The sequence below is a fragment of the Trachemys scripta genome, chromosome 7 (assembly GCF_013100865.1).
Source record: "Trachemys scripta elegans isolate TJP31775 chromosome 7, CAS_Tse_1.0, whole genome shotgun sequence".
Taxonomy (NCBI): Eukaryota; Metazoa; Chordata; order Testudines; family Emydidae; genus Trachemys; species Trachemys scripta.
The window spans coordinates 69,423,468-69,443,456 of record NC_048304.1 but is presented as its reverse complement, the minus strand read 5'-3'; the positions used below and the strand labels follow the sequence as shown (position 1 = coordinate 69,443,456).

The 19,989-nt window shown below is 43.6% G+C and overlaps 2 protein-coding genes across 3 annotated transcripts; both read right to left on the bottom strand.

The window, feature by feature from the left end:
- Positions 1-5,622: 5,622 nt before the first annotated feature.
- Positions 5,623-11,638, bottom strand: LOC117880564 (pulmonary surfactant-associated protein A-like). Its single transcript, XM_034776851.1, has 3 exons — positions 11,611-11,638; positions 7,293-7,370; positions 5,623-6,063 (listed from the first exon to the last, which is right to left on the bottom strand). The coding sequence occupies exons 1-3, from the start codon at positions 11,636-11,638 to the stop codon at positions 5,687-5,689; spliced, it is 483 nt and encodes a 160-aa protein (XP_034632742.1). The 3' UTR covers positions 5,623-5,686.
- A 2,112-nt stretch (positions 11,639-13,750) lies between these two features.
- Positions 13,751-19,057, bottom strand: LOC117880485 (pulmonary surfactant-associated protein A1-like). Of its 2 annotated transcripts, none has more exons than XM_034776726.1 (4): positions 18,853-19,057; positions 17,514-17,636; positions 15,575-15,652; positions 13,751-14,228 (listed from the first exon to the last, which is right to left on the bottom strand). In XM_034776726.1, exons 1-4 carry the CDS (start codon positions 19,019-19,021, stop codon positions 13,852-13,854), a joined length of 747 nt encoding a protein of 248 aa, XP_034632617.1. In that variant the 5' UTR covers positions 19,022-19,057; the 3' UTR covers positions 13,751-13,851. The 2 variants fall into 2 exon arrangements, with proteins under 2 accessions (XP_034632617.1, XP_034632618.1); XM_034776727.1 differs by having other exon boundaries at positions 17,514-17,633.
- Between the last annotated feature and the right edge of the window lie 932 nt (positions 19,058-19,989).

Sequence of the window (19,989 nt, the reverse complement as noted above, 5' to 3'; positions counted from 1 at the left end):
ACAAAAACAACAAGGAGTCTGGTGGCACCTTAAAGACTAACAGATTTATTTGGGCATAAGCTTTCGTGAGTAAAAACCTCACTTCTTCGGAAGCATCCGAAGAAGTGAGGTTTTTACTCACGAAAGCTTATGCCCAAATAAATCTGTTAGTCTTTAAGGTGCCACCAGACTCCTTGTTGTTTTTGTTCTCAGTGGTGGCAGATGACAGAACAGGAAGCAATGGTTTCAAGTTGCAGTGGGGGAGGTCTAGGTTGGATATTAGGAAACACTATTTCACTAGGAGGGTGGTGAAGCACTGCAATGGGTTACTTAGGGAGGTGGTGGAATCTCCATCCTTAGAGGTTTTTAAGGCCCGGCTTGACAAACCCTTAGCTGGGATGATTTAGTTGGTGTTGATTCTGCTTTGAGCAGGAGATTGGACTAGATAACCTTCTGAGATCTCGTCCAACCCTAATCTTCTATGATTCTATGGTGGGGATAGGCACTGAGAGCACAAGAGAGTCTACAGGCTTTCAGTTCAGTTGCCCAGTACCACAGCATCTCAGAGCAGCAACTTCAGGGAAAGTCCTGCTCAGACCCTGAAGCCCAGGATGGGGTATGCTCAGTTGCTCTGGGGGATGGGGCATGTGCACTCTGGTCACATGTAGGAATTGTGAGCAGATGACACATGCCCAGAACTGACATAACCATCAAAGAATTAAGCAGGCATGCACTAATCAGTTGCTCTACTGAGCATGTGCAAACAGTGGAGATTTCAAAGGCTCAAAACTTAGCCAAATTTGGGTGTCTTATCATGGGAACAGCAAATGGCACTTCCCTGACACCAGGGCAATACTCCTACCAAATTTGAAGTTCCTATTCCACAGCACAGAGGTGCCAGAATGTCTAAAACGTTTCTTTAAAATAATTTGTTAAAATGGGTAAAACAATGCATGTTCTCCTCACATAACCTCACCCTCAGAAATGCCTGAACCATTTTTGGTGAGACTTTAAAAAAAAAAAATTCAGACTGAGGCAGACATACCTGAATAGTTAAAGTTTGACAAAGTTATAAGCAACTGAAAACTGGTTCCTAGGTTGTAATGGGAAGTGTTAGGTAACCTTACCTACAGGTATCGCTACCTGCACCAGCAGTAACACACACACATGAAATTATGTCAATTGTGATGCTGTGTATAAGAAAGATAACCATTTGAATCATTGTTGCTACCACTGTTATAAAATTGCAGCATATCTTGAACAAAGTATATCATGGAAGGTGTCAATGGAACACTTATGATTTGCTAAGTATGATTACCCTGTTCATATGCATGTATTACCTTTGTATCTGAAGTTATGAATATTGTCTATGTATCTTAAACATGTGGCGTATTCCTGAGTGACACCCCCCTCCCCCAGCTAGAGTTACATGTGGACCAGACAGCTGTGTGTTGATGGCCTATCAGGAACACTCCACTCTCACAATGGGCCATTGACAAAGCCTCATCCTGTCCAGATATCTCTTCCTGAGGATGTCTCAGACAGCAAGAAGCCAATGGCCAACCCCCATGATTCAGCAAAGCATGTAAGGGCATGTGATATGCTCAGGTGAACCTGGACTCCATCTTGGGCCAGTAACTTTCCACATACAGGGGCTGTTGGCTTTGTTTGGGACAGCAATTTTCCATGCATATGGCAGAGGATATAAAAAGACACCTAAAACAGCTCCATGTTGCCTCTGTCCTGCTCTGGACTGTGACTTACAACTAAAAGAAGCATCCTGAACTGTGGCTTGAGGACCTTCCAATCTTTTGGAAGTTACCAGACAGACTTTACAAGCCAGCAGCCTGTGACATGAGTGTTACAGACCTGATATAAGGCCTTCACAATCATTTGTGTGTATATGATCTATTTATGACTCCTTTCATTATTAAATCTTTAGTTAGTTTACTAAGGATTGGCTGACAGTATGATATTTGGGTAAGATCTGTGCTATATATTGACCTGGGGATATGGGTCTGATCCTTTGGGTTTAGAAAGAACCTCACATATGGTGAAATGGGTTTTCAATAACCTCTTAATATATTAGATTGGGATGCCCGGATGGGAGCCAAGGGCTGGAATGCCTAAGGGGATTGTGTTTGGTTTCTGGTTAAACAATGTGGTTCTGCAGAAGCTGTTTTGTTACTTGTTTGGTGAATCTAATTAAAGAATAAACCACCATTTTTGGGGGGATTGTCTGCCCTGAATGTGGCATTCTCAGAGTGGCCTGCGTGAGTCACCCCATCACATCAATGATAGATTGTTTACACCAAGGAAGAAAAGAAGTTGTTTAGAGCTGGTCAAACTTGGAGTAATTGGATGAAGTCTAGCACAGGGGAAAAGTTAGGCTAAATAGCAGGAAACATTCCTTAATCATGACATCTATTTGAATGTGTATGGTTTCCCAAGGGAAGTGGTGGAGGCCCCATTGGTTTAGATATTTCAAATTGGATTGGAGATCAGAGGAGAAAACACTATGGGGGATAACCCTGTCCTGATACCCTAAACAACAGACTAGTTACCTATTTGGTTACTATTTATCATAGTGTATGAAAGCTTCAGAAACTGAGCTTGCTATATATAGGCACAAATTGAAATTCAAAGATCACTGTGGAATTAAGTCTTTTACAACTGTTGGTTCATAATAGAGGTATGTCATTAAAGGTAACAAGAGCTAGACAGGTTCCCAACTAGAAGTCAAATACACTTAACTTCCTGATTCTCAAATGTTTCTCTGAAAAAAATCTTTTTCTGAATACATACTTAATTACTGCTTGCTGATGCTTCTTGGAACATTTAATTAACTTTACACAGCTGATTACAGAGTACAGATACCAAGCTTTATGTGCTTTTGTCTAAAAAATTATAGGGCAAATGTCAGTTTTCATAAGCTTTAATACATTAGTTCACATAACAGCCACTCCTGCAGTGGCCAGGAGAATGTAATAATCTTATTAATGATAGTTGAACCTGAAAAAGGTTTAGAAAAGGCCTCCGAACTTCAGGTGTTTATCCAAATTGGTTTTGATGTATTCTTGGAATCAAGAAACTGCACATTTGGGGAGGTTCAAAAAGGAACAGTACAAGAAACCTTGTCCATCTCAGATATAGACAGTCAGGCCTCTGAAATCTAGAGTGTCCTTCATTTTTTCTTATTACTATTTTTGCATTACAGTACCGAGAGGCACGGTGCATACACATATTAAGAGACAACCCTTGTGCCCAATAGCTTTCATTCCAAACAGACAGGAAAGGCAAAGAATGGGAGGGGGAACAGACACAGAGAAGGGAAACAATTCACCCAAGGTCACACAGCTTGTCAGCAGCAGAACAAGAAACAGAACCAGGGTTTTGGTATTGACTTCAGTGGCACCAAGATTTCACCCGAGCTCTCAAGTCCCAGTCCAGTCTAGTGAACCACACTGTCTCCCTAGGTGTTTTTCAGCACCTGAATGAGCAGGTTACTTTGCACACCAGTAGCTGCATCATTAAAAAGCACCACAAAACATCGCTCCTTTCACGGCCTCTAAGAGAAGAGAACCCACTCATCCAGATGCTGTAAAACAACAGGAGAAAATAAGAGAAACTCCAGACAGCAGACAGGTCCTGCTACCTGGTATCCCATGTATCCACATAAAAGAAAAGAGGTCACTGGGGATATGCAGGCTGAACCCTATGTTAAGTCACCCACAGCGGCCTCAGCATCAGACTTTGGCTTTGGTACAATGTTGAAGTCCTACAAAAGGGGCAGATTTCCTGCTGTTTCCAGGTCTGTGTTTGATTTTGGAAGTATAACCCCTCCTAAATCTATTTATCACAAGGACGGGTGTTATCCAGCAATCTTCATATAAGAAAGGAAAGTCCTTCCAGCTGTGCAATGAAAAGATAAAATGAACTAAGTGGCTACACTGATAATCAAAGATAGATAAAGCCAAGAGAGTTTTGTTTGTAGAATAATAAATCTTCCTTCTTCACAGAATCTATGCAATTCTAGTTGGCATATTTTTGGCCAAGACAACTTTCCAACAATAGGACTTTAAAGAGATTATTTTGCAAGTGAAGATTCAACATTTTGAAGCCCACATAATGGACATTATATCAAGAGTTGCTATTCTATGCCAATTTTGAAGTAGCAGTCATGTTGCACATTCTTAGACTGGCTGGAGACCTTTGCTGTGTATTGGCCTGTACAAGGGACTCCTCCTTTACTGCCAAAAAAGACTCCATTCCCTAATATTGGAACTCAAAGTTTTGCTGAAGCACGGTGTATGAATTGGCCATACAGAGGAGTCCCTACAGTGTAGGATAGGAAAAAGCTCACTCCCCGGCATAGTGTAGAGTCCAACACTATGCAGACTCCCTGAGTAGCAACATCTAGGAAGATCTTGGGAACAGAAGAAGATAGGAGTGGACCAGAGTGTCTATTGCTCTATGTACCCTGTAGTACCTCCTTTTCTCCCTGCATTGGTGAGAGAATGGTTTGAGGACACTCCTGGGAAGCTGCTCCACTCTGGCTCCACATGTTGGGGAAGTGTGTGAGAAATTTCTTACCCCTTTCTGCTTATGAGGATTCCCAATGCCCAGCCCAGTTACACAAGCTGAATGCCAAGTAGTAGTAGCGATGGTGGGGGTGTGAGCCAAGGCTCTTTGAAATCAATGGCTAGACTCTCATTGACTTCAGTGGACTTTGGATCAGGACCTATGTCACTGCTGGCAGCCCTCTTCTCAAACCTTGCCTTTGCTGGTCTGATGATGGTGGTCAGATGTGCATGTGGTTTGTGTGGGTGTGTAAAATCTATTCAGTTTACACATCAGAATGATATTGTTTGTCCAGTGGTTAGTATGATATAGAAGAGTCTTGATAGAACTGTAAAATATTGTAAATGACTCTTTCTATAGTGCTATAGGGGAACATGGTATTTGACACACAAAAACAGAATGAGCAGCTTGCAGTACAGCTAATTGATCTGTGATTTCCGGGGTTTTCGTTGTGGTCTCCCTTTATAATAACTGAGTTGAATTTTATTGCAGGGTTTCATAGTATACAGTATGGCCTTGGTTCTGCAAAGAAATGCATATAAGCAGGGCTTTGGAGAGGAGTCTGGAGCTGGAGCGCGGAGCAGCTCTGGAGCAGTGGAGCTGCAGGTTTTTGCCTGGAGCTGGAGCGGAGCCGGAGCACAGCTCCAAAGCCCTGCATATAAGATGATCCAACATGTATTTCTTCACTGAAGTATACCTGTGTGCATTTCCTTCCAGGATTGAGACCTGTTGTTGCATAGTATATGCTGCATTATCCAGGCATGTAACTACAATGGAATGTACAAAGTTATCTTAGCATGGGACTCCTCAAACACACTAAGCCAAACCCTGAAATCCTTACCTGGAGCTTAATCAGCCACAGTGAGACAAGGCAGAGTTTGGTTACTATGATTAATCACCATCTCAAATTCGGGATAGTTCTAGTTACAAATCAATCACCTTCGATAGTTACTATTTCCTTAATAAGCATCAGGAAGGAAAATATTACACCATGATTTTGTTTCTCTCAGATAAAATAATCACAGAAGACATTAGCTATATTGCTGAGAGAACAGGCTCCTGTTTATGTCTGAGACACAGAATATTGCATGGACTCTGCACTATGAAATTACTGAGAGGATATGCTTTAAAATTCACAAATAGTGAGGTGGTACTGGTCGCATTTTCTGTCATTCCAGCTGCCATCAGTGAACATCTCCACACAGTTTTCCCCTCCTTTGCCATTTGGCTCAGAAGCGTACCAGTTGGTATAATTCAGAGGTTTCCCATCCAGATACTGGAATTCACCTGGAACATCACTCTCCCTTATACCCAGATAAGCATATCTGTTAAAGTGTTTCACAATATCCAAAATAGCATTGTTCTCCTCCTTGTTCCTGGGGGTGGCGATGGAGCCACCAGCATGTTCGCACGCTTTTAATGTGGTTTCAAAATTGACTTCTTTCCCATTGGTAGCGAGAATTTTTTCCCCCACTTCTGTTATTTTTCCTTCCAAAGTAAGGACTGCAAAGGAAAGAAAAGATATGGTTGATTTTTGTTGTCTTATTTTATACTATATTTATTCTGTCCATGTTGCTATCATATTCTTGGCTTCAAGATTAAGCTTGATAAGTTTATGGAGGGGATGGTATGATGGGATAGCCTAATTTTGGCAATTAATTGATCTTTGAATATTAGCGGTAAATATGCCCAATGGCCTGTGATGGGATGTTAGATGGGTGGATCTGAGTTACTACAGATAATTCTTTCCTGGGTGTCTGGCTGGTGAGTGTTTCCCACATGCTCAGGGTTTAGCTGATCGCCATATTTGGGGTTGGGAAAGAATTTTTCTCCAGGGCAGATTGGCAGTGGCCCTGGGTTTTTTTTGCCTTCCTCTGCCCGTGGGGCATGGGTCACTTGCTGGAAGATTCTCTGCACCTTGAAGTCTTTAAACCATAATTTGAGGATTTCAATAGCTCAGACATAGGTTAGGGGTTTATTACAGGAGTGGGTGGGTGAGATTCTGTGGCCTGTGTTGTGCAGGAGGTCAGACTAGACAATCATAATGGTCCTTCTGACCTTAAAGTCTATGAATCTATGAGAAACTGCAACAGCCTGTTTGATGTTTATCTTCATGTGCTGCCCAACATGCTGGACATGTACATCACAGTCCTTCGCACTATGCTGTGCCTAGTCCCTTCTGATTCTAGACTATATAAGTTCTTATACTCCGTTCATACATATAGTATGCAGAATGCTCAGTATGTTGTATAACCCTAAGCACCCGTCTATGTCCCATCTTATGGACAGTCTTTTGCATTGCACTATATACTGCATAGACACACGCACACTGACCAATCTTTCTTGCGTGGCTTCCATTACTGCAGTATCTGAGCGCCTCATCAATTATCTTTACAACACCCCTGTGAGGTAGGGCAGTGCTATTATCCCCAGGTTATGGTACAGACAGACTGAGTGACTTGCCTAGGGTTACGCAAGATGTTTGTGGCAAAGCAGGAATTGAACCCTGGTCTCCCACATCTCAGGCTGGGCTGCTGGATCACCTTTCCTCTTCTTCCAATGTGCAACAAACACCTCAGCATACTTAATTGGTGTTCGGAAGTAAGTTTTGGTGAGGAAAGTTTTAAAATTGAATAAAGTTTTTGAAATGCAACTTACTTTAAGTTGGGCTATCATGGTTCATTTTGTACATTGCATTTTACACACGTTGTGAGGAAAAGCAGAAAGATTACCTCCTTCCAGTCTGGTAATTCGATGTTTTAAAACCTGGAGGCTTTCTTGCAATTCAGGATCAACAGAAGCAGGCACGCCTAGAGATAATAATAATTATACAATTGATTTAAACTGGACTTCACTGATATGAAAAATGCATCAGATACAATTAATAACAATTTTCCAAAATTGTCTTGTACTTGATGTATGTCAGTGTCATTTTCTGTGGTGGAAAATTCTATTTCCCTGCATTTATATATTTTCAAAGAAACCCTATCATATATTGATTGTTCTTATACATAATACATAAACTATATGCCTGTTGAAACTCCAGAGAGTTTCAACTAGTGGAGAATAGTTACTTAAAGCACATTACATGTGAAATAAATTCAGTTTTTCTAATCTGAAGTCTTTTGTGCATGTGAAATCCACGAAAGGGTTAATATTTTAGAAATTGTATCCTGCGTAGGCTGAGCCAATTAGAACTTGCTGTGATTTAAATTTGCAACTTGACAGCACAATGAAAAACTTTAGTGGGTTTGGAGTTCCTGTGATATTGAACAGAACTGGAATTATCTTCTCTGTTTCATACAGGAGCTCTGAGCAGTCATACTGCTCTCCTACATACAATGCAACTCCCCCACCTTTTCTGCCCTGCCTGTCCTTCCTGAACAGTTTATATCCATCCATGACAGTACTCCAGTCATGTGAGTTATCCCACCAAGTCTCTGTTATTCCAATCACATCATAGTTCCTTGACTGTGCCAGGACTTCCAGTTCTCCCTGCTTGTTTCCCTGGCTTCTTGCATTTGTGTATAGGCGCTTAAGATAACTCACTGATTGTCCCGCTTTCTCAGTCTGAGACAGGAGTCCTCCCCTCTTGCACGCTCCTCCTTGTGCTTCCTCCCGGTATCCCATTTCCCCACTTACCTCAGGGCTTTGGTCTCCTTCCCCCAGTGAACCTAGTTTAAAGCCCTCCTCACTAGGTTAGCCAGCCTGCTTGTGAAGCTACTTTTCCCTCTCTTTGTTAGGTGGAGCCCGTCTCTGCCTAGCACTCCTCCTTCTTGGAACATCATCCCATGGTTGAAGAATCCAAAGCCTTCTCTCCGATATCACCTGCGTAGCCATTCATTGACTTCCACAATTCGATGGTCTCTACCCAGGCCTTTTCCCTGCACAGGGAGGATGGACAAGAACACCACTTGTGCCTCTAAACTCCTTTATCCTTCTTCCCAGAGCCAAAAAGCAAGATTATATTTACCCTAACCTTAAAAATATTGAAGCCTAAGTTTCTTCTCAGGTGGGGGAGACTCAGGGGTAACTCTGACTTCAATGCAGGGATGTGAGTGTAAAACTAGTATAACAAAGAGAACAATCTAGTAATTGCTACTTGTTTCCCTGCTTTCCAGACCATTATTTCTCTAGTGTCAAACTGAGGAGCCAAGTGAGGCTTATGGCCATTGGCAGGGGAAATGATGGTCGTAAGTGCTAAAACATGGCCTGGAAAAGTAGTAGAGTAGGGAAACCAAAAAAAAAGCCTTTATCCCCTACTACATGGTCCCCTCGTGGAACAGCTGTATCCACCTGTTGACTCTTGGGCTTCTTAAATTGCAAGTTCTTTGGGACAGGGCTGTTTTTTTGGTGCTGTGTGTGCACAATATGGTCCTGGTCCATGACTGAGGTTCCTACTTGCTATGGAGAAACAAATCATGATATCACCAATATTGCTCCAGTAGGGTTAAACATAACAGTACAGTGATTGACAGCACTAGGGCTGAAGTGTCAGTTCACAATCTGCCCTGAGTAGCTGCACTGCCCCAGGAGCCGATCTAAGAGGAAATTAACACACTGATTTCTGCACCCTAATCAGGTGCACAGGGCAAGCCATGGATCGTGCCCATTGTATTTTTCTGCAGCATAATAAGCAATAGAGTGGGTTAATGTCACTGTTCCGATCACATCCAAACACAGTATTACGTAATATAAACAATGTTATTGGTACGGCAAGGGATGCACGTATTGCCAAAGTGAATACACCAGACAGTGGTGTGAGGAGTCACACAGGCACCAGTTTGTTCAACCAGAAGTAGGTCCTGGTTCAGCACTAGAACTACAGCTTTAACCACCTGTGGTAGACTGGCTTCACCACTAGCGAACCCTCTCCCTCTCCCGCCATGGCTGCGTGTGAAGTAGCATTGCCTCCTGTCAAAGGTTGCTCTTCTCCTTGTGATTTGGTTCTCTCTCCCCGGAATGATCTAGTGCCCCCACTTTAAGTGGGGCGGGGAGGGGTGTGAACAGAGAGTCACATCCGACAAACAGGTCCAACCCCTTGTGTCAAGTCTCTGGCCCTGACTCTGGGCCCAGTGTCATCACACCCGTATCTTTGTGGGCTGAATTGTGCTCATCCTTTCACATCAGGGCGCTTCATGCCGCTTTCCCAGTGACTGGTAGGGGAACCCAGGCCAATCCTCTCCTCCATTGGATACCTTGCCTCTACCACCCTGGAATCCTTCCTACTGTTAACCTTCAGGCCTTTCCCCAAGCCTCTTCCTGGGAGCTTTATAACAAACTGCACCTCCCAGAGCTCTATCCAGGTCTTTCCCTTGCACCGGGGTGGCCACAGGCGCTTGCTCCGGTCCTGTGTTATCAGGTAGACTCCTTCCCCAGGCAGCCTTCTCACCCCGCAGGTCTTTCTGTTCCCTATGGCTCGCTCCATAGCTATAATCCCAGCTCTCTGAGAGTGACTGCAGAGATTGCCTCGCTTTCTCACTGTAGCCCTTCACCCTTTAGTCTGAAATATCTCCCAGGCTTTAAGCATAACTGCCTTGGTCTTTTCCACCACCAGCTTCCGCCTAGCTCAGGCAGCCCCCACCACCTCTGGCCCCAGGAGTCAGTGCCCCCAGCCACCGGCTGCCTGAAGAAAGGGGTCTGGGAGCTGAGGAGTAGCAAGAAGGGAACACGGCCGCTGCCTGCTCCATGGCGCCAGCCAGAGCAGCCGCTACCCTGCACCGCCCAGTTCCAGCTTCCCACCTTGGACCTAGCCGGGGGGAGGGGGAGGAGAAGGAAGTGTGTGGTGCTGCCCCCAGCACTGCCCGGCTCTTGCACTGCAGGTTAGGGGGAGCAATGCTCCGCCAGGCACCTCAACTCTGTCCATAGGTTCAGAGCTTCTGCCCCACGGGGAGCACCAGGGCTTGGGGTTCTGGGATTCAACCCCGCTGCTCTCAGCCTCAGCCCCATGGGGGGGACTGGGGCTAAGGCTCTGGGTTTGAGCCGTGGGACCCCATGGTCCCCCTGAAAGGGTACATGGACCCCCCAGGGGGACTGAAGATCCACCAATGAGAACTGTTGACCTGAGGTATGGGATAACCTGGGTCAAATCCCCGACACCCCCCCCGTTCCTGTTAAAAACCATTTTAAGTGGATCACTTAGTGACAGGTGTGTGGGCTATATACCTCTACACCAATAGCTGTAGGGTAGCCCAGATCAGCTTATGCCTTAGTATAATGATTGGGGCACTCACCTGAGAGATGGCATACCCCTGTTCTAAGCCTGGCTGCCGCTCACTGGGCGGGAGATTGAACCAGCATTGACCCCCGCACCTGGTGAGTACCCTAACCACTGGATAAAGCTGAGGTGGGAGCACTGCTTCTCCTCTCAGAAGCCTCATCTGGGAGTAGACAGCCCCCAACCCCCAAAGCCCTTTTCCTCAACAGGGAAAGCAAAGAAACTGACCCATGCCCTCCAGTGTCCTGAGTAAATACTCTAACCATTGAGCTAACGGGTCTGTCTCCTTCTCGACCACCTTGTGGTGTTAGGTGGCCGCTGAGTCTACAACCAGCTCTAGTCCCACAGGGAAGAGAGGCAGCACAATGCCTGTTTGCCCTGGGCTTGGGGCATAGGCGTAAGATAGGTGTCTGGTGCTGCCTGCAGGGAAGTAGCCGTACATGTGCTCAGCTGCAGAAACATAGGTGCCTAGGCAACATTTGGAGCAAAAACTTAGGTGCCAAGTGAGTTTAGGCTCATGTGGTTGGGAAACAGCTGAGCAGGGTTTTTGTGGCTCACAGTGGTGCCTAAAACTGGAATTTAGATACCTTTGTGGCTGTGGCTTTGTGTGTCTATGGTACATACTGAGCATGCATAGTCTCAGCTCAACACTGCATGCCTGCTGCGTCAGGACTCACTGTACCACTGACTAAAACGCTACCGGAGTTCCCTGTATAGTTTGCCCCATTGTTTAAAAAAAAAAAAAAGAAAAAAGGGAAAGGGGAGGAGTTCTTCACCAAATGACTCCCAAAATTGTACCCCCCGACACTATTCTGCCTCTTCGTCTAGCATACCATTGCTCAAGCCAACGTAGTTCTGCATTTGCGAGCACTTTAAAATTAAACACAATTCATTTATCAGGAGGGGAAGGGAGTTGTATCTCTGGCACGGCCTGACCATGACCCCAAATGGTACTCAAGGCCTTCTACTAGCATACAAATTTCAAAGCCAATCTGACTGTCTAACAATTTTAGAGCATGTTGAAAGTTTAAACAGTTATGTGACTGCAGCCTGCGTGTGGCTCTTTGGCAGCCCATGCCTTGCTCACAGCAGCCCCACTTGGTAGAAACAATATTTGGATTATTGTCTTTGGGTGTTGGGGAAAGCTAGTGAGAGATGATCTATGTGAATCCTGCTTGTTTTTTCCCTGGCATTGAGCAAAAGAAAAGTGATTTCATCCCATCCCAAGAACAAGCATGAACCATCATTTGTGGTATCAGTAAAATAACCACCTGCTGTTAGTTATAAGCCTACTCCTATTGGTTTTGAGGGCAAAGAGCAGAAACATTCAGACGCAGTCACACAGCAACGCCGATACGACAGTTTAGCAGGTAGCTATGTCTCTGCCTGTTGATGACTTTAAAAATTAGGCCCATTATTTTGAATTCATGGCCTGGACAGACCTGACCTAACCAGAGAGTTAATCAAGAACCAAGCAGTAGTGGAATCAGTTAAGTTCTTGCTTGGTATCACTAGCAGAATTTGAAGGTAGGTGACTGCAGTCCCACCCAAGGCAGCTTTTTCAGACTCAGCGGCCTGGGTCTCACTGGTATCTTTATTGTACTGTGATGAGAAGCAGGCACCTTTGGATAATGTGAGCTACAAATTGTTTGCTAAGAAGACCATACCACTGAGAAACTGCCACCGACAATGAACTCCTTCAGACAGTGCCTGAAACATGCAAATTATCAATCATACATATGGACTCATGCAACAGTTAGTATCTTCAAGTGACCCCTGTAGCACCGGACATCTTGTTCCTAACATACTGGTGCTGCCACCTGTTCCAGAAGCTATCCCCACCTTTGTGCAGTATGGCTTTTTGAGTACATGTGCAACAAGGAGATGCAAAGGTCAGAGGGAAGATTTGGTGTATTCTGATGCATGCAATTGTGACAGTGACGAGCGTAGCAACAGAGTACAGTTCTTATCAGTCACAGGTTCGGCGAGGGAGTAATAATGTTGCACCAGACATTCAGTAGCTCATAGTTATATGTTGGGGTTCCATAACAGCACATAGTTACACTTTGTAATTCACATGATATATTCATATAAGACATTTTATAGCCCTCGACTAAGAGTCATTACTGTTATATAAGTAGTTTACATGTATTGTCATTGTATTCAGTGATAGTAAGGAGATAATTACAGATGTACCATGTGTACTTTAAATTTGTCTTCGGTTGAGCGAATAATAAAAAAAAAGTTCTATAATTAGGTGGCAGGGGTCTTATTGTCTGCATAACTTCATAAAAATAGCAGATGGGAAAACTGTTCTCAAATCAGTCTATTATACAGATAATTACAAAAAGTTTTATGCATTATATGGTACAAACAAGCTCATATTTTTGTGTGACTACAGACAAAGGCAAAGTATGGGAAAATAAATAATCTGGAGTTAAATATTTCCCAAACTTTCCAAACAGTAGTATTGTGAGTACGTAGTTGCATTATTAATTGTGTTTAGAAGCTTTCTGCCAATTTTGGTCAAAATTAAACTATGTTTCTACGAGTTGTGGCCCTTTGTGTGATTTTATGACACTTTTGGATTAGATGCTCAATAATATTTAAACATTACATGAGGTAGAAAAACTGCACCACTTCCAGCATCTACATCCATCCTGGTGATGATCACCAGATATGTGATAACAATACAGTTTTTCTTGTTCATAGGTTACCCCTTAGTGTCCCAAATGGGTCCAGGCTGGCATATCATAACTGTAATTAAACATTGCAAATTCAGCTTCTAAATGAAACCAGCAGCCCAGTGGGATTGAGAGGAATCCTGTAAATTAGTCAGTGCTGTGGTTACAGTAGCTCTCCCTTTTTGGTTAGCAGGTTAGCATTGCCTTAATGAATATCACGAAGGAAGATAGTGCATCATGACTTTATTGATTTTCATTTTCTCATACAGAACAATCACATAAGTCACTAACTACAATGCTGAGAAAACAGATTCTTGTTTGTGGATGAAAGAAAGAATTCAAAGGACCCTAGAGATGTCCGACATTTTGAAGGAAATGTAGGAGCAAGGATTAAAATTCACAGATAGTGAGGCGGGACTGGTTGCAACTTGTGCCATTCCAGGCACCATTAGTGCACATCTCCATGCAGTTTTCTTTCCCTATGTCACTGGGCTCACCTGCATGCCAGTTTGTGTAATTTACGGCTGTTCCATCCAGGAAATTGAATTTACCTGGAATCCCACCCCCCTTAATGCCCAGATAGGCATATCTGTTAAATAACCTCACAATACTGAAAACAGCATCATTCTCCCCCTTATTCCTGGGAGATGCAATGGAGCCGCCCGCCTGTTTGCATGCTTCCAGTGTGGTCTCAAAATCGACTTCTTGCCCATTGGTAGCAAACATTTTTTTTCCAAATGTCTTTATGGTCCCATCCATGGCAAGGACTGTAAAGTACAGCAAAAGATCTTGTTAAACTTTTTTGAATCATTTTACACTCTCATGATTACTACAATACGGGGACTCCCTCTTTCTGTATTCTTCTATAATAAAATAACCCTTCCGAATAAAATAAGGAACACAAATTGCAAACTTCATACAACTCTCTCTCCCTCCCCACCCCCAGATTAAAAAAACCCAGAGCATAGGCTGTCATTCTATCCTACCAAGCACTGCCCTCTTCTGGATGGAACATCAATGACATGCTAAATTGAGTAGACTATTGCTCCATGCGGCTCCCAGAAGCCATGGCATATCTCCGCTCCAGCTGCTAAGTGCTCCAATGGGAGCTTCAGGGGCAGTGCCTGCTGATGGGGCAGCATGCAGAGCCACCTAGCCGCACCTCCGCATAGGAACCGGAGAAGGGACATGGCACTGCATCCAGGAGCCGCTTAAGGTAAGCACTGCTCGGAGCCTGCACCCCTGAGCCTCTCCACACGCCTCAACCCTCTGCCCCAGCCCTGATCCCCCTCCCACTCTCCAAACCTCTCGATCCCAGCCTCGAGCACCCTCCTGCACCCCAAACTCTCATTGCCAGCCCCACCCCAGAGCCTGCACTCCTGCCCCAGCCCTGATCCCCCTCCTGCCCTCCGAACCCCTTGGTCCCAGCCCAGAGCACTCTTCTATACCCCAAACTCCTCATCCCCAGCCCCACCCCAGAGCCTGCACCCCCTCCCACACCCAAACCCCAATTTTGTGAGCATTCATTGCCTGCCATACAATTTCTATTCCCTGATGTGCCCTCAGGCCAAAAAGTTTGCCCACCCCTGATTTAAAGACTAATGCACCTGCTTAACTTTGCACACACTGAGTAATGGTACTGACTTCAATGGGACTACTCACAGTACATAAAGTTAGGCACATGCATAAATCTTTGCAGGCCTTAGTTAGATATGACACTGTTGTCACTTTTGTAGCCACAGATTAACTGTGATGGCCATCAGGGTCACTCAGAGAGTGTAGGTGACCCAAAGAGATACGCCTGAAAGCACTTCTGCACAGAAAAGAGTTGTTGCAATAAGCCATCTCTGGCTGCTTTGCATTAGTGACAACCCATGACAGTTATATGGGGCTGGTAACTAATTATATGGCTCACAGGTTAACTTATTTAACACAATACAGAATGTATCATTGCCCATCCCCAGAGATCCTTGTTCCTTTGCATAAAAAGAATGTAAAAATAAATGGAACAAGACTTGGACTATTTTTAAAGAGCTGGTATTTCATTGCTTATTTTTTCCACACTTGTTAATCAAGTTATGGGTGGGGCAAAAAGCAAAAGCAGACAGATTACCTCCTTCCAGTCTGGCAATTTGATTTTTGAATCCTTTGAGGGTTTCTTCTAATTCAGGATCACGAGAAACAGGTAGGCCTATGGACAAACAAAAATAATTATGCCCTTAAGTTTAAGTGTTAGGACCAGGCTTCAGCGATAATGTGGACGCCATTGTGTAAAATTAATAGCAATTTTCTAAAACACTTGTGACTGAGTTACATTTGTTTCATTTTCTATGTGAAATAATTTTTATCTGTGTGTTAAATGAAGGGCCTTTTAATACGCTGACCATCCTGATAAAGAACAAAGCTCATGGAAACTACTTTAAGAAGGGAGCACTTATGAAGAATTAAAATTGAGATCTTTGAGTTAGAGTCTTTAATGCCCCACCGGTGCTTTGCATCAGTCCAGTACCAAGCCAGGCAAAAGAGGGTTTGGCAGGCGTACCACTGTGCCTGGTTGATGCTAAGATACTGTATGGACTCCTTGAGACCACTGACAGATGGTGTAAGATATAACATCCTTCAGGCTGTTCCAATGCTTCCTGGCCACAGCACTGGGGAGCTGAAAAGGTAGATTAAAAGCCATCTTTATAGCACTCATCCCCTTCACCTCCAATCCCCCTGGGACCTGGTTGGTCAGGAGAATCTGGGCTATAATCGCTAGTTTTCTAGTCTGCAGCCTGCTAATGATAAAGGCTGGCCTGCGTTCAGGGTATGGTTAGAGAAGTAGATTTTGCTGTGATGAGATACTACTTGTGACTTGATAGCTGCTCTGGAAAGCCATGACCATGTGAGGTGTTGGTGGTGGAGCAGCACCAAGAGTAACAGACTTGTAAAGTGGGTAATAATAATGGAAGGTAGAAGCTTTGGTGCTGTTGGTCATGGTTTCAAACCTTGTGGATAATCTTGCAGAAATGTAATCATCTCTTGTCAGCTTGTACAGTGTCAATTAGCTTGATTAAATTAATCTCTTATGTTTAAAGTACAATTGTACTTTGAAGAGTGACTCTGTAACGATGGCATTTTGGAGATTCAGGTTTATAGTCTCTCTGGGATGTCTGTATTAAACATATTCTTTTGCAAAAAGAGAGACATTTTTGTTCTCACTTCCAGTGCTACAAACCCAACCTAGGCTCTGAAAGACAAGCTGCACTCTTTCTCACTGATACAACATCTCTAAGGTTATGCCTACCAGCAGCTGGGAGGGTGTGTCTCAGTGCAGGCAGGCAAACACACTAGCTCTGCTCAAGATAGCATGCTAAAAATAGCAATATGGCCGTGGTGGCCTAGGCAGCAACTTGGACTAGTCACCTACATTGTTCCTAGGACCTCAGAGAGGTCCAGTGTGGCTACTTGAGTTATTGCAGATATACCTTAAGTGTGAAGGTTCTGCAGTCCCAGTTATGCCCGTAATGGGTATGTCGACATGTTGTTTTAAATCCTACAGCCACAAGTCTCAGAACCCAGGTCTACAGACTCAGACTCATGGGGCTTATGTTACTGTGCTAAAAACAGCTCTGTAGACATTCAGGCTCAGGCTGGAGCTCAGGCTGTGAAACTTGCCCCTGCCCTGGGCTTCAGAGCCTGAGTCCAAATGTCTGTAGACCTGAGCTCCGAGCCTCATGGCGGCAGGTTTTGAAACGCACCCAGTGACACCAATGCAGTCCTAGCTCTCTCATTTTCAGCTGCATCACTTCTGCAGCAATACCAGGAGTAAGCCACAGTAAGTTATCCTAGCCAGGAAAGCCAACAGACATAACTGAATAGACACAGGGAGAAGATCAGCTGAGTAAGAAGATGCCATTTTTACATAGTCACTTTCCGGAGTAGAACTGAAAGTTAAAAAACTCAGTTATGGCCATTTTTCTCTAGGTTGCTTTAGACAGAGTCACAGGCACATACAGACAGACACTGCCACCCCCATAAGATTAAATGAACAGATTGTTCTTTTTCACCTGGTTGTCCAGGCTGCCCTTGCTCTCCCTTCTCGTCTCGTTCACCACTAGGCCCTTGTGGCCCACGAAGCCCATCTTTTCCAGAAGGACCTCTCATGGAACTTGGTGGCTCTGGGGGACCTGCTGAAGGGAAATACATGAGTGAAAACTTGCCAGACTCCTCACTGAGCTTCTTCCCAAATGATGCATTTAATTCAGAATAAGCACTGCTGCTGACCTTTAAGGAAACAGATTGCATTACATCAGCTCAATTGCTTTTCATTACCTGACATGATTTAGGTGATGGTTCGATGCATGTCAGAGGCAGAACATTTACTCCCTACAATGAAAGAGCAAATGCACTTTCAGTGCCTAGAAACCTGGCCCATGCAGCATCCTTGGTGTTTGGGTTGGAAGAAGCTGCTCACTTGTCCTCTAATCTGGAAGGAAGATCACACAATGGCCAATAGGGCTGTGTGATGAGGGAGCCTGGGAAAGTTCTAAGAAAGGCAGTACCACTTATATTTTCCAACTCCCCAGAATGATCAGCTAGAGGGGATATATATATGGAAAAACGTAAGCGGTACTGCCTTTCTTAGAACTTTCCCAGGCTCCCTCACCAGTTAGCCCTATTGGCCATTGTGTGATCTTCCTTCCAGATTAGAGGACAAGTGAGCAGCTTCCATATATATATATGTACACACACACACACACACAGATCGGTGTTCACTGCAAGAGTTCCTGGATTAGATGCAAAGTTGAACACCGAGGCCCCATGTGATTGGTACTCACTTCCAGCACTACAGTCCAGGCTGGAAAGCCATCTAGAGTCTTTAACATTTTGTTACTTTTATAGTGAAATCATGATATTACAGAGCAACTTCACTTTGCCCAAGAAGTCCCACTGACATAAAGGCAAATAGGATTTGGCTCTTTAAGTAGCAGTTCATTACAAGCTGGACTTGTAGTATTCACATCACATGGAAAACAATTCCAGATTTTCATTCTTCTGTACGATATGCAGAAATTTTCTATATGACAAAAAAAGGACTTTTAAAAACTGCATGAGCGCAATATGTTTGGAACAATCCCTTCGCACCCAGCATCCCTGTAGACACATTTGGACTCCTTCACAATCACATTAGCTGGTGGTCTTATAGCTTAGGGGGCGGAGTAACATTCTGAAAAACACCTAGGTAACCAAGCACTGCTAACTTTCAATGAGACTTGGGCTTCTAAATGTCTGTCACTTTCGAAAATGGGGCAGAAAGTGCAAAAAGTAGAATTTGGTTTATCAGATACAAATAATGAAACACAGCAGAATATCTCTATATCTGGGGTGAGTGACCGCTGCAATTACCTTGCAGTCCTGGGAGTGCTTTTAAACAAGGCTTTCCTTCTTTCACAGGCATTTTGTTCAGTCCAGGTTTGCCAGGGATTCTCTGAATTCCTTCATGGTGGTTCCCAGCATGGCTCGTCGCCAGCAAAAAGACTATTGCTGTGACTACGTGAAACAATTGGGGCGACATTGTTGGAGGCCAGCTATAAAACAAAGAGTATTTACTACCCAGTGCTGAGTGCTTTTTTTCAAAATTAAAAATGATTGAGAAGTGTGAATTCTTTATTTCAAAATAACATTTTCTGTTTGGGACTGAAATCTTTTCAGCGTAGTCTTTTCCCCCCTGTGATACTAACATGATTAGTGTAGCTATAAAGCGGTCGGAGTTTGAATGATTATTACACTGCACCAAAATGAAACAATTAATCCTTTACAAAATATACTCATCTGTCTAGAGAGCAAAAAACTTTTTTATAAAGCTATTGTTTAACTTATCTCATTTTTTCTTGTGTGACAAGTGTAACTCCAGTATTACTTATTCAGCAATAGGTAGGCATGTCCACTACAGTCAGAAAAAAAACAATCAAGATTACTCTGGGTACACTGTCTTATATATTTTAAAAGGGAAAAGCAACCATTCAGACTTTATTCTTTTTTTGCCTCTCTCTCTCTTCATTGTCATAAATAGCATTTTATAAACACTTCTGTCTGGTGATTTCCTCAGTAAAAATAGACTGGTGGTATTAGCAACAGAGGGAAATGTACAGAAACTCTGAAAAAGCATCTAAAATTGGAAGTTTAAATTGAGACTTTATGTTATACTTTAACTACATTTTTTTTTTGTGATTTATAAAGAAGTTCAACTTACCTCTCAGCTCCAATGTGAAATGCAAAAGGAGCATGATGAAGGTCCAATTTATAGGGCGTGTAATTGGAGATACATTTTTGTGTCTATTGGAAATGTATTGTGTGTGTAATTGGATATTCATTTGGCCAGCAATGCAGACATTTGATAACAGTTACCTTGAATGATTTTTGCTTCGATTTTCTTTACGTTTAAAGCCGTGCGCAAGAATATTTGAAAAGTCAACATGCACTGATGCCTTCCCATTTTGTTGAGCTAAGATATTACATTTTAATTGGGTAAAATAGTCTTGG